The sequence below is a fragment of the Nipponia nippon genome, unplaced genomic scaffold, assembly GCF_047370975.1.
Source record: "Nipponia nippon isolate SJK-2023a ecotype South Korea unplaced genomic scaffold, ASM4737097v1 scaffold_31, whole genome shotgun sequence".
In the NCBI taxonomy this organism is placed as follows: domain Eukaryota; kingdom Metazoa; phylum Chordata; class Aves; order Pelecaniformes; family Threskiornithidae; genus Nipponia; species Nipponia nippon.
In genome coordinates, this window is record NW_028262349.1 from 5,950,549 (window position 1) to 5,973,397 (window position 22,849).

At 49.0% G+C, this 22,849-nt stretch overlaps 1 protein-coding gene across 2 annotated transcripts; it reads left to right on the plus strand.

Moving 5' to 3' along the window:
• The first annotated feature begins 1,019 nt into the window (after window positions 1–1,019).
• RAB11B (RAB11B, member RAS oncogene family) lies at window positions 1,020–22,379 on the plus strand. 2 transcript variants are annotated; one of them, XM_087769038.1, is made up of 5 exons: window positions 1,020–1,176; window positions 7,701–7,896; window positions 11,259–11,452; window positions 13,038–13,118; window positions 17,430–22,379. In XM_087769038.1, the coding sequence occupies exons 1-5, from the start codon at window positions 1,137–1,139 to the stop codon at window positions 17,573–17,575; spliced, it is 657 nt and encodes a 218-aa protein (XP_087625164.1). In that variant the 5' UTR covers window positions 1,020–1,136; the 3' UTR covers window positions 17,576–22,379. The 2 variants fall into 2 exon arrangements, 1 of the variants encoding a protein (XP_087625164.1); XR_015707277.1 differs by lacking the exons at window positions 1,020–1,176; window positions 7,701–7,896; window positions 13,038–13,118; window positions 17,430–22,379 and adding an exon at window positions 7,916–10,635.
• Window positions 22,380–22,849: the final 470 nt, after the last annotated feature.

Consider the following 22,849-nt stretch of genomic DNA (forward strand, 5'->3'; position numbering starts at 1 on the left):
GCCCACTAATCCTTTAGCCGGCTAAAGACTCCTCCGGGGAAAGTAGGGCAGCCGAGCGGCGATGAACGCAGCCCAGGAAAGCGAGAAACCCGTTTAATGAGCAGAGCGAGCTTCCCTGCGCATCACGGAGGGCGAAGGGAGGGAGCCGCCGTCTTCCCCGTCGGGGTTCGTCGCAACCACAAATCAAACGCATCAAACCAGCAGCCACGACGCCGGCGCTGGGGCACGTTGTCGCGTAGGGCGAAGGCTGGAAGGGAGGTCACCGGCGCAGCGGGGACGTCCCGGGGCTTTCCCAGCGGCTCTCGGAGGCTGGCCCGGTGGCTCGGGCCGCGCTGGCGGGACGGATTGCCGCAGCTCTGCCGTCGGGAAGGCGAAGGGCGTCCTGCTCGGAGCCAACGCAGCCGCCGGCGCTCCCTGAGTGGCAAAACGGCCTTTTGCTGTTATCGCTGACTCAGGAAATTGCCTCAAGCCGTGCCAGGAAAGAAAAGGGGAAATGTTTTCCTAGAACAAGTTGTGTCGCGGTGCGGGGCTTTTTTTGCCAGAGCAGCTTTTTCGGCTGATGTTTAGCACAGGAAGGTGAGGCCCTGAGCGCTGTGTGGGGCAGGATCCGTCCCAGCCTGGGAACAGCCTGGAGAGGAGAGCAAAGCCCGGGCGTGCAGGCTGCCCAGCGCCGCCTGGGGAGGTTTTTGGGGACCCCCCCCGCCTTCCGCCCCCCGGCTGCTCGCTGCGCCGAGGCCGGGGCCGGGCCGGGCCCCCCGCACCGGGGCGAACCCCGCCGCCGCGCCCCGAGGCCGGGCGGTGCTCGGCGCTGCGCACCCCGCCCAGGCCCCGCCCCTCCGCCAACCCCCGCCCCCCTCCCCAGGCCCCGCCCCACCCCGCGTCCCGGCCCCGCCTCGTCTCTCAGGTCCCTGCTCAGGCACCCCAGCATCGCCCCTCCCCAGCTGCCCTCCTTCGATTGGACAGCGCCGCCCGCCAGTCAGAGGCGCGCCCGCCGCCTATTGGGTGCGGTTGATGGGTCTGGCGCGCCGCCCGCCTCTTGCGGGCTCTGGCGGCCGCTGATAGGCGGCGGCGGGAGCGGCCCCCCCGGCTGGGCCGCGGTCGGTGCCTGGCAGCAGAGGGTCGGCGCCGCCATCGCCATGGGCACCCGCGACGACGAGTACGACTACCTCTTCAAAGGTACCGCCGCCGCCCGCACCGCACCGCGCCGCACCGCGCCCCCCGGCGGGGCCCCGGCGGCGCTGGGCCCGGCCCGGCCCGGCCCGTCAGACCGCGCTGCCCCGGGCCCGGGGCGGCCGCCGCGGCCTTTGTGCGCGGGGCGGCCTGGCGGGCAGCGCCCGCCGCCGCGGGGCCCGGCTGGGCCTGGCGCCGGGCTCGCTGCCGGGCTGCGGCGGGGGAGCGGCGGAGCCCCGCAGCGGGGGAGCCCCGCGGGCCTTCCCCGCCCCGCCGCGGCGCGGGCTGCGCGCTGGCAGCCGGGCGGCTGCGATCCCCGGCGGCCGCGCTGGGGTGGGGGAGAGGTTCAGGGCTTGGGCCGGGGCCCGGAGCGGGGGGGGGGGTGGGGTGGGGTGGGGTGGGGTGGGCTCCCAGCCGGGGGCTGTGCCCGGCGCGGGGGCCGCTGGGCTGGGTCGCCCGCGAGGTCGCCCCCGGTGTCGAGCCGGGGCTGAAAAAACTTGGGCTTCAGTGGAGAGCTGCTGGCCCGGCTGGCGGCTGGGCGCTGGCGGCTGGAGCCAGGGAGCTCAGCAGCGTGAATCTGGCTTTGCCCGGGGTCGTTTTAACGCTTCTGTCCCCACGCTTGTGCAATTTGGGGTTGTCCAGCAGCTGCGTGCAGGGGTTGTGTGAGAAAACAGGTAACTGCCGGGTGGGTTTAGTGCTGCTCCTCTTGTGCTGGCCCAGGGGGCTTTTATTGTCGTTGATGTCCTGTGTGTGTGTAAAGATGCTCGGGCTGACCTTTCCTCCCACAGCTCTGCCTTTGAGGCCGAAGGAGTAGCGTGGATGGGTGTAAGACATTCACCTTTGTGTTTCCCAACCTGTTTTATGCTTGGTCTCCTGCGGTGGCACAGCTGAAACCCTCCGATTCATCCGAAGAGTTCACTCTCGCCAAAGGCGAGGCCAACGTTGCCGTCCGTGGGTGCTCGGGTGGTCTGGGAGGCCGTGGGTGTGCGCTTGCTGCCATGAAAATCTCCCCGGAGTTCGATGTCGGGGCCCGCTGTACGGACCTGGCCCCGAACCAGGGCAGCAGCGACTCCGCACTTGCTCATTGATGAAAGGAAAGAGCGATTACTCATCTGTTGGAAATATTTTATGGATGTATTTGCCTGTTTGGTGTATTTGTTTTGCAGTCTTCAAGACAGTGGGGGGGGAAAACCCCTTATTTCTTCTCTGCCTATAAAGCAGAAGACTAGCCTCCAAAAATATGCTAAACTGTCTGGGTCTAAACCAGTTCCCTTCTGAAGTCATTCCACCCTCTGTTTCCCAAGTGGTTTAATAGCCAGGAACTTGAAAGCCTAAAAATTGTATTTCTTTTTTTCTTTCTGTGAATAGTCAATTAAGTAGGCAAAACTGCATTCATCTTTAAAAATACTTACGTCCCTTTGAAATGTGTTTTTAATTTTATCTGGAGTGAAACTTAACCTAAAGCTATTTGGTCACGAACCACGCTGTTGCGTTGGTACCGCACAGTAACTTGGCATACTTCGTAGTACTTCACTTAATGAAAAATCGGGGACAGAACTGTCCTTTTCTGTGCGTCCTTTGGGTAGGGGTAGTTGTGTGGATGTTTTTTTTTTTTTTAAATAAGCAAATCCACAAAAAAACCCTTCCCTATCTACTCATGTCTTCCTTCCTTCCAGGCTTTTTGGCACTAGGCAAGAAATAATGAATGTAAATGGGACCAAGGGGGATGAGGTCGCTGCTGTAGGACCAACTCCCCTTCCTTTCCCTTCTGCCCCCTCCAATAATGGAATTAAATATCAAGGGGAATTGACATAATGAAACAAATAACGTCCAGGGGTTTGATTGACTTCTGGTTTAGACCCTTCTTAGCTACACAGAATTGAGTTCAAAAGCCATCATCCATCAGGCACATGTAGTGGTCAGAGGCAGAAATAATGGTGAAGGGTTGCGGTCTGGGAAAGATTATTTTTATTAAATTTCAGGTTTGACCATTTCCCCCCCCACCTATTTCCAAAGGGAGTTTGGTTGGACTCTGATTTTAGCTTTTACAGTTGCGCTCGCTAAGAAATTTGCGTCCTTGCATTGTGGTATTATTTTGGATGACTCCAATTGAAGGCAGTGTTGCTTTAAAGTCACAATTTTTACTTTTTTATGTAGTAGAAGATCTGGAACTGCTTGTATAGGAATTTCTGTCATTTAGCATAGATTATATTAATCAGCTTTATGAAAAGTTTAAAAGGTAAAGAGCCTCATTTATCGTTAGTCTCTTTCATGTGAAATACTGCCTATAAAACAGTTGTTCAGGGGTGAAGATGGCCCAGGAGTTTGTGACAGCAGCGTCCGTGCGTAGCTGGCTCGCTGTTCGTGGTGTTCCTTCGCGCACGAGAAGGACCGCTCGCGTCGTCGGCCAGCTTGTGCTTCGGGACCGGCCATTTCAACAGGGCTGCGGGAGAGACGAGCGGTATTGGCTTATCGGGGCTAGCACGCAGTAGGCGAAAACTAATTTAAGGTTTGGTGGCACTCTGGGATGCGAGTGTGGTTATAGTCAAAGCTGCTCTGCTAAACTAGCGCCTCTTTATCTTTATTCCCAATTTCCCTTTCTTCTGCGTGCATCCCGGCAGGCAGAACTGCTTATTTTATTGATCACAACAAAATGTTGTTTGTTAACAAAATGACGGAGCCAACCTTTGGGAGAACAAGCTGAATTCTGTACGCAGCGTGCAGAATAAGGCGGCTGTGAGGACCCCGTTGTAGCTGCATTTCGGTGACGTAACCCGAGCGAAGCCAGCGGTTCAGGGCTCTGTTCCCAATTAGTTTTGTAGCTGGGATGATTAAAAAGCAGGAACTTTTCATGATGAGCTTTGAATGGGTTGGATCTGGAATTGAATTCATGACCTTTTAATAGTTGTTAAAATATTGGAAGCCTTGTACCTATTAAAATGTGATCGGCACATTAATTTTCCTCTTAAGAAGATTAGCTGTTATCAGTGTTTATTTTAAAAATTAAATCTGAGGTTGTGCAGACGTATGCTGGCTCGTGAAAAGGAAGGAAAAAACACAGGTAGAAAAAAGAGCTTTCTTTTACCTTGGTGGGAATTTAGACTGCTCTGATTAGAGCTTAAGCCTAACAAAGGCTGTGCTTATTAAAAACAAATGCGTGTCATATTAGTCATTAATATCTGGCAACCTTGTGTACTTCATATTTATAATGAACTCTGCTTATGTGGTCTCTGCTAGAGAGAGTCTTAATCTTCTTGATTGTTCAAAAGAATATATTTTTGCCAGACAATAAACTGGTGTATTTAAAATTCTATCATAAGCTTGATCTTTTTTGTTTTCTTACCAGCAACGTATTGGCCTGGATTTTTAATTCTGTCTCTCCCTTGCTTTGTATCGGGATCCTGAGGATGAAGCGGGTGTGTGGGTGGTGGGGTTGTGCTCTGTGGGGGCGGCTGTAGGTCTGAGGGTTGTGAGGGCTGACAAGACGCGGGAAGAAGAGCGATGATGGTGACCGGGATCGGAATGCTTTGCCGTTGACGGACGTGGGGAACGGTGACGCGCAGACGGGCATGGTGCGGTGGAGGAGAGAGAAAATCGGGAAAGACTGAAGGAGCGGTGCCACGACTCGGGGTGGAAACGGGGCACTGAGCATGGCTTGCTTGGGTGCTTAGGGCCATCTGGTGACGACTGGTGCTGGTTGTTAGTTCAGGTCACTTCCAAGTTCAAACCAGTGCCTCTTTCCATGACCAGTGTGGCCCTAAAGGCCGTTTAGGGAGCGTGACTTCATCAGTTCTGGTGAGATGTGTTTAGGGAGTATTCAGGCTCTTAGATCTGATTTGGAACTTTCTTTTCTACTCTGTTGAGACTTCTGCGTTTGAACGGGCAATGCTGTCTGGTGGCCTGTTCCCAAATTTAGGAGCTTTCCCAAGATCTAATCGCTTAGGCCAGAATCTTGAAGGTATCGTCTTGCTCAATTCCCATAGCAAATAAAAGTTTCTGGGTTCTGTCTGCATGTGGGCCTCCAGTCTTTGCATCTTTCTCCTGGAAGTGAAAATGCTTATTTAATGCTCGAGATTGGGTATTAACAAGAAGCACTTGGAGACTGTGAGGTAGAGAGAACATTATTCACTGAGTTGGGATCTGGTTGCCTTCCTTTGTTACTTCTGCATCCAGTAACTTCTCGAAAATGCGCTCTCACAAGCTGTGCTAGAACGTGGAGCAGCCTGGTAAAGGGGAGCCTGGTGCTTTGCTGCCAGATTGCAGCAGAGGCGAGTAACCAGCTAAAGTAGTGCAGGACCCCCTGAATTTTCTTCCCGCGACAGATGGAGTTAATGACCTGAGAGCCGTTTGCACGGTTTATGCACAAAGCTGATAATTTTAAAATGCCAGAGGACAGGAGGTGGCCAGAACCTGGGGAGACAGCTGTGCTTTCTCCAGCTGCAGATTCATGAGACGGTGACTCCCTTCGGAAACAGTTGGAAGCTTCAGGGTTTTTCGAAGCTGGTCTAGCTTGTGTGGTGGGTGTTCTTACCTCCTTCTGGTTATGGTCAGGGCTTTGCTGTAGGGTACAGCCCACTCCAAGCCAGTAGATCGCTGTGCAAGATGGGTGACCTTAGGCCTGTTCTTGGAACGCCCCGTGGAATTAGTGATGAAAAACTGTTTGTCTGGAAAAGAAAGCTAACAAAATCCTACAGTTAAAACTCGTAATATTTTTTTTTTTTTATATATCTGTTCTCAAACCCTAAAAAATGGCTTAGGCTGTTTGCCAGCGAAGGCAGAGCGCTGCGAGGAGCTGATTTAAGCTATCCCGGGTGGGGAGTTGTGGCGCCTTGCCACCATCCACTGGCTGCCTGTTCCTGCCTCTGTTGTGTTTTGACTGTTCAGCTGCGCTAGCACAATTGTCCGTCTATCTGCGCTGTCAGGCGGATGAAACGCTGGGGGGGGGGAGTCCGGAGCGTTTCAGCAATCTCCCCGTGCAGCTCGGGAGCTGTCGCAGCGGAGTAACAGAGGGCTATGGCAGAAGTTTGGGAATGTGCTAGCGGAGGTGGGGAGGTGCGCGAAGTGGAGCGGCGTGCTGCCGGAGCCGTGTCCTGACACAACGGCCTGAGCAGAGAAAAGCTGTAATAACGCTAAAAGACGAGTGCGATCCTTGGCCCTGGGAGAATGCTGGTGAGCTCATTCTGGAAGTGTGTAACGAGAAGAGTCTTGTGTAATTTGTTTGTGGAGGGGTCAGGAATGTTTTCTGCCCACGTCTGCTTTTCTATAGGAAAAACAGATCATATGAATGAGGAAGATCAACAAATCTGTACTTTGAACCGAAGTAGGAGATATTCCCAAGGTTGAAGAAGCCTCACGGAGACCGCCTTTCTTCCTTCTGCTGAAGCCAGGAGACTGTTAGCTTGAATGCCAACGTCATCTACGATACCGTACTTGCTGAGGCTAAGGGAGGATGGCTTAGTTGCTTTTATTCTCATTTCCCTTTAGGTATTTCTTGCTCCAGTCAGTTACACAGGGATTTAACAAAATGCGTGTAGTTGCATTAGCTGCATAGTGAAGAACCTCGCAGGACAGATCTTCTCTTTGGGGTCGATGATGAGAAGGTCTCGTGGAGAGCCCGGGGCGGCGCGGCTGGGTGTGAAGCAGCAGCCTGCTGGGGCAGAGCTGTGCCTCTGGATCGGCAGGGAGCTTCAGCCCCGGCGGAGGGGGAAACTCCTACTACAAGATGTACCTTTTATTTTCACAATTCCTCGCAGTAAAGCTGGGTTCTGTGTGCTAAAGATCTCTCTGCACTAACGTTTTTCTGTTAACATGGCAACACCTCGTGTGGAGGCAGAGATTTTTAGCTCATCTTTTACTCCTCATGCGATCTACTGGAACTCGTTTTGCTGGGTGAAGTTCTGCTTTGCGTTGTGTCTTGTTCGTAGTATCAAATGTCTCCTATTTTGCCCTTTTTGTGGTGAACATATTTACGAATTAAATTATGGAAATAAAACACCCTGTATGGCCCCAACAGGGACTGCAAGTAACTGTTTACTTACCATGTTGTTCTTTTTTTTAAAAAATAAAAATAGAGTAGGCTAATGCTGCACACAGGCTTTTTGTCAGGCATACAGGTAGCCTGTTGCCATGTTCTTGACCGTAGCATTTCTTAAAACGTGGGTTGCAGCCTCCCTCTACAAAAAGTCGAGGATGCAAGGGCCATATAATTACCTCTCATTACTGGCGGTGGCTTGGGGCCGCCGAAGCAACGTTTAGCTGTTGACAGTCGCTGTAGCAATTTCTCATTTCCATCTCTGAGGAACTGAGCAGCTGCTGGCAACAAAAAGGCTTGGGGCTGTTTTGGGGCTGGGGAAGCAAACTGTGAGTAGTGAAGTCTGAGGTGTTGTCGCCATGACTTTCTCCTGTGTTTCTCTGGCTGTGCAACGCCTCTGGGTCCTGCCTGCAAGGCGGCATAGCAGCCGGGTAGCACCGCTGCACCGTGTAATGCTGGTATGAAGAATTAATTGTGAAAATAATGTCTTTTCTTTCAGTTGTGTTGATTGGAGACTCTGGAGTTGGGAAGAGTAATCTTCTGTCCCGTTTCACACGCAATGAGTTCAATCTGGAGAGCAAGAGCACCATTGGGGTGGAATTTGCCACCAGGAGCATCCAGGTGGATGGGAAGACGATAAAAGCACAGATCTGGGATACCGCAGGACAGGAGCGATACCGTGCCATTACCTCAGCGTGAGTACTATGTCTTTGCTCAGGCTAACAGCAGAATTCTAGCAGAGATGGTACAGATAAATTTATGGGTAGAGAATTAGTGAAACGTCGTTGGGACACATGACAAAATCATTCTGACAGACTTCAGCGTAGATCCAAGTCATAAGATAGCAAATACCTTTGTGTTCCTTGATTAATATAATGAAAGTAATTTTTAGATTGTAATGATACTATTATAGAAAAAAATGACAGGTTAAATCAGAAGTGTGGGAAGCTCTGTTTGAGTCTTGTGATTTGGGGTTTTTGCCTGCCCTGGATGTGCTATCTTCATCCCCTGGAGCGAGTGTCATTTCTGATGGGAGCTGGGTACTGTTTGGCAGCAGGTTTTGGTCCAGGCACGGTAGCTTACCATAATGCCAGTGGCTTCTGGCCTTCATTGCCCCCTCAATCTTGAGATTGAGGGTATTTTTAGGACAGTCTGCAGCCACAAACTCCCTTGAAATCTCAATGACTTTGAGTTAGTCACAGTCCTGAAAATTAGGTCCAAGAGTGCATGCTGAGTAACCGGTAAGTAGGAAGGCAACTCCGATAATGCTGACTCTGCAGCATTAGGCACATCCCTGTTTAGAACAGTGGTGCTGAGAAGCTTTCACATATGGCACCTTGTTAATCCAGACAGTGTCTTAAGATGTTTTTAAAAAGGGTAGAAAGGAGGACCCTGGGAACTACTGACCTGTCAGCCTTACCTCTCTGCCCGGGAAGATCATGGAACAGATCCTCCTGGAATCCATGCTAAGGCCCATGGAGGACAGGGAGGTGATTTGGGACAGCCAGCACGGCTTCACCAAGGGCAAGTCCTGCCTGACCAACCTAGTGGCCTTCTGTGATGGAGTAACTACAGATGTCATCTATCTGGACTTCTGTAAGGCCTTTGGCACGATCCCCCACAATATCCTCCTCTCTAAATTGGAAGGATACAGATTTGATGGGCGGACTGTTCGGTGGATAAGGAATTGGCTGGATGGTCTCATCCAGAGGGTAACGGTCAATGGCTTGGTGTCCCGATGGAGACCAGTGACGAGCGGTGTCCCTCAGGGGTCCGTACTGGGGCCAGTGCTGTTCAATATCTTCATCAGCGACACAGCCAGCGGGATCGAGTGCACCCTCAGCAAGTTTGCAGATGACACCAGGCTGAGGGGTGCAGCAGACACGCCCGAGGGACGGGATGGCATCCAGAGGGACCTGGGCAGGCTGGAGAGGGGGGCCCGTGTGAACCTCAGGGGGTTCAACAAGGCCAAGGGCAGGGTCCTGCACCTGGGTGGGGGCGATCCCCGGTGTCAGCACAGGCTGGGGGATGGAGGGGTGGAGAGCAGCCCTGAGGAGAGGGACTTGGGGGTGCTGGGGGATGAAAAGCCGGCCATGAGCCGGCAACGTGCGCTCACAGCCCAGAAAGCCAAGCGTCTCCTGGGCCGCATCCCCCGCAGCGTGGGCAGCAGGGTGAGGGAGGGGATTCTGCCCCTCTGCCCCGCTCTGGGGAGACCCCCTGGAGCCCTGCGTCCAGCTCGGGGGTCCTCAGCACGGGAAGGACATGGAGCTGTTGGAGCGGGGCCAGGGGAGGCCACCAAAATGGTCAGAGGCTGGAACAGCTCTGCTGTGGGGACAGGCTGAGAGCTGGGGGTGCTCAGCCTGGAGAGGAGGAGGCTGCGGGGAGACCTGATTGCGGCCTTTCAGTACTTAAAGGGGGCCTACAGGAAAGATGGGGACAGACTTTTTAGCAGGGCCAGTAGTGACAGGACAAGGGGTGATGGTTTTAAACTAAAGGAGGGTATTTTTAGACTGAACACAAGGAAGAAATTTTTCACGATGAGGGTGGTGAAACACTGGAAGGGGTTGCCCGGAGAGGTGGTAGATGCCCCATCCTTGGAAACACTCAAGGCCAGGCTGGATGGGGCTCTGAGCCACCTGGTCTGGTTGAAGATGTCCCTGCCCGTGGGAGGGGGTTGGACTGGATGGGCTTTAAAGGTCCCTTCCATCCCAAAGCGTTCTGTGATCCTATGTAACCTCTGGGTGTATCTGTTTCTATGCAGGTAGTAAGCAAAAGTGTCTTTCAGAGGAAAAAAAAGAAAACCCTATTGGCAGGCCTAGTCATCCAGGGCATATTCTGATCAGCGAGTTGGAAGTTTTTAGTGTTACAGACGTATATCAGTTTTTAAAGGTACAAACTTGCTTCTGAATCATGCACAGATCGAGCCATTTGTATTAAACTCAAGGTAAGGGGAATTTTTTTCATTGAGGTGAAATAGGGTAGTGCAGAATAGATGGGACAAAACTAGAAGAGCATGGAGCCCAAAGGGAATAATCTATAGGGAAGGAACGCAAAACCAAAGTAATGCAGAAGCAGATGTAAATGGCGATTTCAAATTGCATTTTTTCCATATTGTTAGCGTGTTTTTCAGAATTTTTTTTTTTGTGACCCATAAATTGTTCTTACCGCTGGAAAAGCGTAGCAGAAAAACTGCTGGCTGAGTCTGGTTCCACCACAGACGTGGCTGATGGGAATCCGTGCATCTGTAGTCCTGTGATCCTGCCTCTCCTCTGTGCTGGCATCAGCTCTGGCCTGACAGATCGCTAGGCCAGTTCAGCTTGCTAAGCCAGCAGAACGCCAACCAGCAGTAAAAAGTGAATGTTTTCTGCTGACTTGGTGCCCTGAATCAGTGCAACGACGTGTCGGACCGGTGCTGGTGGAGCAGAGGAGAAATGGTAGGGCTGTCTGGAAGAGATACGGACGTTACAGTATTGCTGATGTAGGTGGGCTTGCGCTGTCCTGAGCCCTTGGCTTGAGTTGAAATGGGCCCGAAGCTGCACTGAGGCAGCAAACTCCGCTCTCGGATTACGGGCTTCTGAGTACGTGTCAATATAGCCCAGAGTCCCCCTCTTTAATTTTTAAGAGGGACAGGAGGTATTTGAAAGATCAGCAAGAAATACTGACCTTTTACTAAGGACTATTTTCCGGGTAGAAAGATAAGTTACAACTTCACAAAAACCACCGAGCAGTACTGATTCTGAAATGCGTTGTGAGTTTTCTTGCACTGTTTTAGCAGACTAAAAATGTCACGGCTTCCGCAGCCTCTTCAGCATTTTGTTACATACATTGGAATTTTTTAGGAATGCCATTAAAAAAACCCAGCATTTGGAACTTGGTTTTAGGCTTTAAAAAAAAAAAAAAAACCAACAACAGGATTTGCATCAGTGCAACTTTTTCCAAAGGGGGGGGGAATGTTTTTAACTTTTTAGCAGTAATGAGTACAGAAGAGCGGGATACCAGCTTCGTTGGTGTAACTCGGACAGAGCTCTCCGTAAAGGAATGTGCCTTATGGTTTCAGATATTACCGCGGTGCTGTTGGGGCTCTTCTCGTCTATGACATTGCCAAACATCTCACCTATGAGAATGTGGAGCGCTGGCTAAAGGAGCTTCGAGATCACGCAGACAACAATATCGTCATCATGCTGGTGGGTAACAAGAGCGACCTCCGTCATCTGAGAGCTGTGCCCACTGACGAGGCCCGGGCTTTTGCAGGTTTGTAGACTGGGGTGGCTGCTTTCCGAACTTGATGGTGTTGGTGCAAGCTGTAATCATGCTATTGTTGTCTAGTACTGAACTTTCACTTCAAGTTTTATTTTTGACCTTAAAAAAGGCATTTAAGGTTGTTTTTTTTAAGGTGAAAATATCTCGGCTTATTAAATAGTGTGTGTGGTTGGTTTGTTGTTGTGTTTTTTGTTTTTTTTTTTTTTTTTTTAAATCTAGTGGTAGTACCTGTTTTTGAAACACTGTCCTTGAGCTGCCTGATAGCTGAAGATTAAACACTTCCTCTAGCAAGGCTAGAAACAGTCAGCAACCTTTAGATGGGAAAATGTCACGATATAAATATAAAATATCACAACAGAAAATGTCTTTCCTTCCTTCCTAGAGGCCTGGTTCTACTGAGTATGTATCAACACGGACAGCTGCAAATGAATGCCGAACCTTCTCTTAGATGGTGCAGTTTCTGCTCCAGAGCACTGATGCATATAGGAGTGCCGTCTAGTTTCGTTTAAATGCAGGGATCATCAGACTTGGAGATTATCAATTGTTGGGAGGAATCAAGTGGGTTACGAGGGCTGCTGCCACTGCATGAGCTCTCTCTGTGCCTTACCTTGCAGAGCCCCGGTCAAATACGCTTTTGCCCTTATAGGCCCAGGGACATTCAGCTTAGTTTTGTGTGGCTATCAAGCTTGGAGGTGGAATTGGAATGTATAGCCTTTAAAATCCTTCTAGGACTATTACTAGGGCTTGCATAAATGCGTTTTCTGAAGTTTGCTAGTAAGCAAGTACCCTGTGGTTAGTAAAACCACTTCAAATTTTCAGATGGATGAGAAGTGAAGCCGATAAAAGAGAAGCAAAACAAATTAGCAGGCAGCGTAGATAGTGCATTACTTGTTTACTTGGTTCAGTGTCTTATTTTTGCCCCTGACTTCCTACAAAGGCTGTTTTAAATAGCTAGTGATGGTACAGCTGGTGCCATTTAAGCTCTATGACTAAAATTTGCCTATTTCTGGGCAGGTGGTACAGTACCGTTCTATAGGTGTGATGTTTGGGTGTTAATCACAATCTTGTTGTTGTTGTTGTTTTTTAATAAAAAACCATATCTTTTGCATTGTAAGAGGAAAGAAGAAAATAGACTGTATTACTAGGGGTTTTATTGTACTTTGGAGGTGGGGTCTGATGAGGAAAATTCACCTTTTTGGGGTTGCAGAGGAGAATTGTGACTCCTGTTGCAGCTGACATGCTTTTGCCTGAGCTCTTGCTCAAGGTGAGCTCTTGCTCCTTGCCAGGAGTGAGCTGGAGCCAGATGAGAATAATACTGTATTGCTTGACCGAACAAGGGCTGCAGTGAGGAAAATACTCTCACGCTATGGAAAGGCCATGGTCAAAGGTGATGCTGCTGAAACGCTAGCAGCTAAATAAATGGTGCACCAAGTTGTTCCTAGTGTAACGGGAAAAAAAAATAAAACAGACTGTGCCCTGGCTGCTTTGGCCTAAAAATAAAGGTGAAAACCTCAAAGTAAAGGTGAAATAAAGTGCTGTTAAAGTTTTTAACTGAACCACTTGTTATTTATTACAGAAAAAAATAACTTATCTTTTATTGAAACTTCTGCTCTGGATTCAACAAATGTAGAAGAAGCCTTCAAGAACATCCTCACAGGTATGGTTTGTTGTGGCTTCAGGGGACCTCCCGAGGTAGCAGATCTTCTGCATGGGCATGTTTTGCAGTTACCTAGAATGTTTGGGAAATGAATGCTGGGAACGATGGTTAGTTTGCAGGCCTTCTACTCTTACCTTTTTGTTCTGCCTCCCACCCCACACATACCTTTCTGCCCAAGAATCTGGAGGTTTCTAGTTTCCTGATGTTCCATAAATTCACGCTATTGCAATAGCACTGTTATAAGGGCACGAGTAGTTCTGTGCCTGCACAAAATCTAGGTAGTGAAGCCACAACCATGCTAGGAAGTTAAATGTTCCAGTGTGTTCTCTTGCACCAAAGCAGACTGGTACGTCAGATTTTTGTCCAGACTGCAGAGATCTTGTTCTCAGCTGATGGCAGGGGTTGTAGGCGACTGCGCCAACGGCGTAGCTGCAGGCAGGCTGCCTTCTGGGAACGGCCCTGAAGAGTCCCAGGAATTGTCTAAGCACGTGGTAGTGGTCACAGGCCAAAATGGGGCCAGGGCTTATGATTTCCACTGCCCAAGAATGTTCCTCAACATGTGTAACTGCTGTAGATGTGGCTACTGAGTGCACAGTGTCCAGTTGCAGCTTCAGACTTGCTGTATGTGTGGGAATGCTGCGTGGCTCAGGCAGTAGGTCCACTGCATGTGGTATCAGGGCTGTTCCGGGTAGTAGTACTCTACTTGCTTTTTTCCTCTTTCAGACTGGGGCTTAGAATTTCCATTCCTTAAGATCAAGCTGTTGCCTGCATGTGTTTTCTTGGTCCCGGAGTAAGGGAGCTCCCTACTGCACATGAGGCCTAGGGTTCACCAGTAAAGCTTTATTGCTGTAGGTACACCAGCACGTCCTCCTTACTGTGCTAAGCCATGGCCAGAGCACGTTTGTTGGTAGGCTCACAGGGATTTCCAGCTGGCGTTTTGCAAATTTGAGCTTGAGTGCTCATTTGGCCTCTGGAAGAGTGCAGCTCTGTCCTAGGCTACATGCAGCACATGGGGAACTTGCTGATTTCCTTCAAAGTGAGGTTGGCTGAGAAGTGTGAGGTGTACGGTCATGAGGTAGGAGAAGGAGGACGAACAGGGTTGAGGTGGTAGGGATATGTGCTGGGAGATACGTAGCCTACAGGCAGCAGAAGTGAGAAGCACACGGAGCAAGGGACGTGCTTAAAATAAGCGCTGCTCATCTCTGTGTTGTTACTTCAGTTGCGGTGGGTAACTTTTCCCGAACTTGGGATTTGGCCTAACCTTACTCTAATTCTAGTTAGACTTTAGTGTGTACAAGTGTGTCAGCACTCTGTGCTTTAGCACTTTGTGTTCCAGAGGATGTGTTATTCTGGCACCAGTCTGAGGTGACTCTGCATTTGGGTAGCTCTGTGCCCGAGCTAATCCTCGGAAGCAGAGTCCTGGGGAGCACGGTGCTGTCACAGCCGAGGGTGTCTGCAGGAAACCAGCACGGGCCTGTAGGACTGCTGAACTGGAGCTAACAAACCCTGATAAACTCGAGCATCTCTGCTTTCAGAGACTCTGCCTTCCACTCGGTGTTCTGCAGTCGTCATACCTCAAAATACTGTTTGAGGTGACAGGGAAGTTAATATTTCAAAGCATAGTCTCCCACTCATAAAATGAAGTAATTGGTAGTTGGCAAAGAACCCTTAAGAATCCTATCTAAATAGGAAGAGGGCTGTCAAACAGGTATTGGATTACTGTTCTACCTCTGGCTGCCGCATGAGATCTGAATCTTGTCCTAAAGAGGGGAAAATGCCATATAATTGTCAGTGTGTGTGTTCTGTCTCTTGAAAAGTTCTTTAAGATCCATGCCGTGAACACAAAGAATTGGCAAGATCCAATTCCTGACTATTGCTTACCATAGCTGAATTCTAGACCGATAAACCGTCGCTACAGTCTCACCCCTGTATGCTGTTCTGTGAAGTTGTGCCTGATTTACACGTCCCACAGCATCTCAAGATGAGCATTTTCTGAGCTTTATTGTGACCAGATACTGATTTCAGTTAAACAAGAACGGGCCTTTGTTCTGGTTCTACTTGATTATCAGGATGTCTGGTGTGTGTTGCTTATGGGATGTTGATCAAAGAATTGGCTTTGTATTATTGTTTCTTGATTATATATGAAGGAGAGCCTATTACTAGGAAAAAAGCCAAATTTTAATATGGTGAATTCTGTAAGGCAGGCTTTTTTAGGTTTCTTTTGCAGAGGTGTGCAGGGAAGCAGTACGAAGTGTTGGGATCGCTAGGTCTGGTGCTGACCAACCCTGTTGGTACCAGAAATGTGTTACAATTAGAGGAAGATGACCAAAAAGAGGCAGGCAGGAGAAAAAGGATAGCCAAGCTGCTCCTGTAAGTAAAAAGCCTGACAGACTTATATTATTTGCGTTATATTTGCTGCCTAGCAAGATTTTTGTTGAGTTATTAGAGCTACTGGTGAGGCAACTGGAGAACATTGCTGTTGCGATGAAGCCGTCGAGAAGACCGCCCGGTGCCTGAGCTGGGACTGTCTCCTGCGCAGGGCAGCCTTACGGCAGATTCGCTGCTTATCTGTGACGCTTGGCTGGACCTGAGGCAACTTGCCTGGCGCTTTGAGATGGTAGCCGTGATTTTCGTGCTCTAGGCGTCACCATCCGTCCTGTCTTCCCTTGCAGTGTTGTCCTGAGACTGAGCCTTGGTGGAGAAGATGGCCTAAGGTTGCCCTAGGAGAGAGCCCCAGTACAGTCTGCTACAGCAGATAAGATGCTTAGGGAGCCAGAACTCGAGCTGAGGTCAGGCCTGGGCAAACTAAACTCAAAACACGATCTCTTTGCAGCATCCTGGGCTCCCAAAAGTGTTCAGATTGTCCAGGTACAGTGGGGATGTGGCCAGTAAGACTGGGTAGTCCTGAAAAGGCTATTCCTAATGTGATTACCTGGGGGAGAATCATCCTTCGAAGGGAGGAGGGGAAATCTGGGAAAATGTGCTGTGTCGAGCAGTGAGTTGGGAGCAACCGCAGCGGACTTGGAGGAGGGAAGAGGGTCGGAGCAGCAAGACAGGAGTCTCCTTACTGGCCACCAGTCTGAGGGATCACTAAAGACTCGGGGAGGGGGAACAACACCCCAAACAGATGCTGCCCCAAAGAAAAGAGGGCTTGGCAGTGGCTCTGAACAGCTAGTGTTGAAATACACCACTGAGCACGACCGAAGGGGGATGTGACAATCTCTGCAGAGCTCTCCTCATCCCTTTCAGCAAGAAGAGCTGAAGGTAGCCAGTGGCAAGGAGATCAGTCCTGGGTTCAAGGTTTCCATTTTGAACAATGTAAATATGTGCAGCTTCTTTTAAAACAAAACCAAACCAACCCAAAACATAAAGCCCTCCATGATTTTTAATCCTTGCTAAAGACTTTGGGTGTTGCTGCTTTGAGGCTGTGGCTGGATGAATGTGACCATAATATTTACCACAGACTTCCAGGGAGGTACTTGCCCTTTTCCTGTCTCACAATAGAGGGAAGTTGGAACAAGGGCTTATAGTCAGTGAAATAAGTAATTTAAAAATCTTTCAACTTCAATTATTTTTACTAACTGTGCACTTGAAATGGTTTGTTTCGGAAAGCTTTTAACCTGGCAGCCTCTCTTCAGCGGTTACAGCTTTGTGGATCTGTGTGCTTTCAGGCATAAATTAATTTGAGTCAAATAAGTTAATTCTCTCAGGAAAAGCATTTTCGGATCAATATGGGGCTTTATGGAACCATGTGGCTTTTTACTGTCATAGGTGGGAAAACTGATTGTTGCGGAGAGGAGGAGGCGGCATTTCTGTCATTTGGTAGTAGCAGCTTGCCAGAAGCTGAAGTGCGAACTAGATAACGGGCATTGCTGCTGCGCAATGACGTTTTGCAAGCATCCTGTTGATTGGTGTTTCTAGATTGTTGCCCATTTTTTAATCAAAAATAAGATGATTCCCTGTTTCAGAAATGAGCGTTCCTGCTCCTTTCTCATTCAAAAAGCCTTTTAATAATACCCGTGTTCACGGAGTCAAAAAGAACGTGATAGGAAGCGCTGTTGTGGAAGACAGTACGGGATCTTGTCTGAATAACTTTTCCAGGCAGAGCTGGCATATCCACACAGAGCCGGAAAGCTAGCCAGATGTTACATGCCACAGCTGGTCAGACTAGGTTCCCTTTCACAGCTCTCAAGTTAAAATCTTCTCGTTCTTGGGTTCTAGCATCTTCTTTGACAGCTTGCCCTGACATGCGCACGCGCTCTGTCGGAGGCAGCGTCCTTCTGGGCCCTAACAACTCTGTTCTCATTTCAGAAATCTACCGCATTGTTTCGCAGAAGCAGATTGCAGATCGGTCTGCACACGATGAGTCTCCTGGCAACAACGTAGTCGACATCAGTGTCCCACCAACGACCGACGGACAGAAATCCAACAAACTCCAGTGCTGTCAGAATCTGTGACCTCCTGTAGATGACTCTTGTGTCCTTCACTTCGTCTGTGCTTCATTTAGAAACTTGTGTGCACTTCTTATCTCCTGTGATTCAGTGACTCCCTCTTCCCTCCTTTACCCCGTTCCCAAGTCCTCCCTTCCGTCTTAGAGCTTTACTTGTAGGGCTAACATTCCCCTGCCTCTGAAATCCCCTTCAGTGTGGTGACTTTTGGGCTTGAAATGTAGGCATTGATCTGATAAACCTGTTTGTGTTGGAACATCTGCTGCTGGATATTACCCCATGAAACGCTCTCCTCAGATGGTTTTGGTTTTTTTTTTTTTTCTGAGAGAGAAACCATGGGGGCGTGACTATAACAGTTGAAGAAATAACTACATTTAGGTGACAAGGTTTTTTCCTCCCATAGTCAGATTTTTTTTTTTTTTCCTTGTGTTTCTGTAAACACGGGGGGGAAATTAAAAGAAAATAGCTATCCTACCAAATGCTCTGTTTTCTGTCCTGATAAAGTCTCACAGTGAGGTTTTTAGTGGCTGCACACACATAAGAAAGCTGTTGAAAATAACATGACTTATTATGTAATTACCCCTAATACAGTTAGTCTGGCTGTGTAGTTTACTGTTTCCTGCTTGGGAAATCTTTCTCTCTTCTTATTTGGGAACAATGAAGTATGTCTGCATTGCTTTCTCTGCCACCGTGAATGCCTGCGCCGCTTGTGCAGGCTTTATGAAGTGGCTTAATATTTATTCATGGCTTATGTTAATCAGTTAACATTATTGTACAGTAAGTGCCAGCATATTGATTTCAGAAACCTTTTGCAACTGTACAAGTAGGCTTATTTTGTACTGTAGGTCAGTGTCTGAAAGCAGGATCTTCTGTAGTTCCAGGATTTTTTTGCATGCTGCTTTTTCTCTAGATCTCTCCTACCCCTGTTTGAGTGAGTGAAGCAATATTTTCATGTCATGTATATACCTGCACTTGTAAGGGTTTTGGTTGTTGTAGAGAAACACAATACTTTATACATTTTGTAAAACTTCTGCAGAACCATAGCATCCTGAACTTTCTCTTCTTGATCTTTCACTATTGACCTTGTGCATAATCTTCTTGACCTCTACTAAAACGCATAATATTAAGATTTCACATAATAAGTACTAACCTGTTGGTTTCTTCTTATTCTGTTTTACTGAATTGCAGACTGTAATTCTCAAATGATTGTACTTCACCTGATGTAACAGATTGTCATCAGCAGGGCTAACTACTAGAATACTTTGTTTTGCTGAATGGGAAGAATGTTACCACAACTTCGCGTAGTCAGTCTCTTGCTAGCTTGTGAAAATCTTCTATGACGGCTTTTCAGCATTCACTAGCTCTTGCCCACTTGCATCCCCTCCGGTATACGCTGAATGCTATGATGAGGCAAATACTGGGTGAAACTGTCTCAAGGAAGAGTTGGAGACCATCTGCTGCTCTCCGAAGGCTAGTGAAGCAATTTGCAGTGAATTTTTGCTCTGTATTCTGAGACTGTACCTCACTTGATGAATCCTACCTGCCTATTAGTGAGTTGATTTTTCTTTTCTGATACAAAGCAAATATGAAACTGTGAATTGTGCTTGAAGGGGAAATCTGACATTCCAGTCTCAACTGTTCTGTCTGGTTATGTAATAAAATTAAGGGCGGTTAACTCTGATGGCTTTTCTTTTATAAGATTTCCAGACCAATGCCTTTAATTTTGTACTGTATGCACCTGGAGGGCTATAGTTCACAGCGAAGGGTGCAGGTGGTGCCTCGCACTTCCACTTTCAGCTTTGTTTAGAGGATACATTCAAGGTGAAGGGGTGCACGCTTGCAGCCTAATCCCATTGAATGAGGGTATGAATTCCTTTTTAGGCATCGCGGTGCTCTGTCCTAAGGGCGTCCCAGTTCGGGCAGCACTTTCAACACGTGGTATTTACTTTAATAGCATCCAGTTGAGAGAAGGTGCAGCCGGTGGGAACTGGAGACGTCTCCTTTTTGGTGGTCCTGGACCAGAATGTGATGCGCAGTCAGTGTTTAGAAGGCTGGCGGATGAGCGCAGCATCAGAGAGAACGGAAAATTCTGAGATACTGAAAATGTTTCATTCAAGAACGGGTAGGCACTAGTGGAGCTGGGCTCCTTAATTTTGAGCAAAACTTTTTATAAAGAAATGAGTTGAATAGCATGAGGAAGAATCATGCTGTTAAGAAGACTTGTTAGTTCAGGGTGATGTATTAACGTGTTCACGCTGCAAATCCTGTTCTTAACATGAAGTTTCTCGAATCAATCTGGCCTGGTACGAGAAGCTGAGAAGCAGTTTAGTCACTTCCTTGTCTCTTAAAAGAGATTTTCTTTAGTCTTTGACTTTGTGGAAGGCTCTAAACTTTGCCTCAGAGTCCCAACAAAAGCTTCATGTCTAGGGCTTAAGTGCTGTTATGTGGGTATTGAAGAGACCTCGTACAACTTCGTTGTGTGTTGACCGAAGCCCCCTCCGAGCCGGTGGATCGGGGACCCGTGCTGTTCATGCCAGGGGGGCTGGGTTGGTTTTGAGATCTGTTGTGTGACGTGGGAAGGCCTACCGCCTTTTGCTGCAGGACTGTTGGGTGTACCCGGGACGTGGGAAGTGTGTGCACACACACGGCTTCTGTGAGCGCTGTCCACTAAGCGGTGGCTTTATCTGCTGTGGTCGTGCAGTCCATTAGACTAGGTATGGACTCCTTCCCCGATGGCTGTGCTGCTCTCCGGGCAGTGAAGAGACGCAGCCCTTCTGTGGGTTTGAGATGCTTTTGCCTAGACTCAGCACAGGGCCATTAGTGCCAAGAGAAAAAGGACAGTGGACCAGTTCTGCCCAGTAAAACCATCTTCCTGTGCATAGACAGGAAAATGCTTTTGATTTTGAGCACCCTGGTGTCCTGCCGAAAGCAGTGTGCACTCCTCGGAAACTATAGCTACAACCCAAGCCACTGTTGGTGATGGCTACTGACATTGCAGAGGGGAAGACTTGGAGGAATCCTGGGGAAGCTTGAACCGTTGAAGAGCGCTCAGACGTTCAAGGAAGCTCCCCAGTAGGCCAGACTCCTTACCCATGCCTTCCTGATGTGAAAATAACAGTTAAATGTAACCTCACCTGGACTGCTTTCATACTGCAACTTCGCTGGCTCTGTGTCTCTCTATTACTGTCAGGAGAGTAGAAAAGGTTCCAGCTGTCTTCCGTCTGCCGTAAGAGGTTTGAGGGCAGAATTTGGCTTACGTAAAACTCCCGATGACAGGAAGGCTGCCTGTGAAGGAAGGAACACGTGCTATCCTTGCTTTACATGGATGTTGAGGATGACTTTCATTTAACTATTGAAAAATAACACTAAAAAGCACTGGGTGCTTACCACCCGGTGTCAGTAATGTAAACCGCAGTTGAAGGCTCCTGCTGATATTTAGACCAGGCCCTCCAATGCAGAATTTGACGGGAGTCTTTTCTGCTAACTACCCTGTTAATTATGGGGAGAGTAAAGGCCAAAATTCACACATAAAAGTGATTTGGTGGTGAGCACAGAAAGGGGTAATTGGTAAAATAAATTCATTGAGTAAACCGCCTCAATCTAACTTCTTTTCTTCCTCTTGAGTCAGATGCTTGCAGCCTAGGTGAGTTAAAGTCTGGGATCTCCACCAAGAGTTTGTCTGTAGCCTGCACAGGACAAGAAAGTTTGGTTCCTAGGGAAGTTTTAAAGCTCTATACTTGTACAAATGTCAAAATCCAGTTGATGAGTGACTGCTTGCTGCTTTGTTAAAAAGCGTGTGCTGCGGAGACCGTCAGAATTTGGGGGAAGGAAAAGACGCTGTGATCCCTTCTTCCCCTGTGGCTGCTTCTCAGCACTTGTGGCAGGTTAGAGGCAGCAGAAAGACTGCTGCATCCTAGAGATCCCCCCGGGCTGGGTGCTGTTCTGTTGGATCGCTTGTAGTGACCCCACAGTACGTGGAAAGGCTGGTAACAGGGCATTCTTGTGCGAACAGGGGACAGCGCTCTCAGCTGGACGTGCCAGGATGGTGAGGATTGGTCTGTGCCTTTTATTTGAGTAGGTCGCTTACCAAAAGCCGCTTGGAAAAGTGTACAGTAGGTCTTTTTGCTTCCTGATGCTTTGATTCCTGCATGCTGTACTGTTCCAGAAGTTGTGGATGTGATCTGCTTGTGGGCTGTTAGTGGCTGAGTCTTAGCTGTGCTTGGTGATCGTTTCCCTTCCAAGCATGAAGGAAGAGCTCGCTTAGAGGTTCTGGTCTCTGTAGAAGAAAAAAGATCCTAATGAAGTGACTCAGTCACTTAGGGAGGCCTTTTTCCTTCATAAAAAAACTAGGAAAAACAGTATTAAAGGTAGGGGCCTGAATTTCAAATAAGAAAAGAAAAACCAGGCGATTAGAGGTGAAGACTAACTGTCCTTCAGGTAAAATACAGTGAGTCAGGGCTGAGGTTGGAGTCTCTTGACTTGCAGACTCTTAATAGCGTCGTAATAGATAATACAGTCGGAATGGTGATTAATGGAATGATTCCATGAAATGAGTGTCTCCGGGGCCGCGCTGTTTCAATGAATAACAGTAATTCTTATTTTAAACTGGTCAGATAATGCACAGTAGTGTTGTCTGTCAGGCTTTGTAGGCTATAAATAGCACTGGACCTTTATGCAACCCAGAAGAGAGGTTCCTTTCATTTACTTTTATTCCTGGTTCCTGTGTTAAGTGCAATTCACTTTGTAAATATACGCATCACTTGATTTTTGTGCATGGTTATGATGTATTGTGGATATAAAGATTGCCAAATCACGCTGTGTGTGTAAAGTTCTGTTCCAAACACGACTGTGGAATAAGGTGGGAACGTAATTTTGGACCTCGCCGGCTCCAGCGCCGCTGTGGCTGATGCCAGCGCGGGTCCCCCTGCCAGGGCCAAGGGGGGTGTGCTGGGGGCACAGCCCCTGGGGGTGCAGCAGCCCTGAGCCAGGGGTTAGTTACCCTCGGTATCCGCCGCACCGGGGCAGGGGTTCTTGAGGGGGCTCCTCCCAGCGCTTCAGGACGCTGCGGGCGGCTCCGGAGCGGCTCCTGGCGCCCGGTCACTGCCCGCTCTGGTCACGGCTGCCGGGGAGCCACGGCCCCGGGAGGTGGATGCGCGCCCCCGTGCCCTGGGGGTCCTGGGCGGAGGAGCGCGGTCCGGGGGCTCAGCCTGCCGCTCCGTAACACCTACTCCGGGTAAGGCGGCTGTGAGGCCGGCCGAGACCCGCGGCGCGGGGCTGCGGCAG

What these genes read in the sequence shown, in the direction of transcription:
- RAB11B (XM_087769038.1), top strand. Translation starts at nt 1,137, where the DNA reads ATGGGCACCCGCGACGACGAGTACGACTACCTCTTCAAAG. An exon ending in TACCGTGCCATTACCTCAGC is followed by an intron (nt 7,897 to 11,258) that starts GTGAGTACTATG and finishes TTATGGTTTCAG; the next exon opens with ATATTACCGCGGTGCTGTTG. An exon ending in CGAGGCCCGGGCTTTTGCAG is followed by an intron (nt 11,453 to 13,037) that starts GTTTGTAGACTG and finishes TATTTATTACAG; the next exon opens with AAAAAAATAACTTATCTTTT.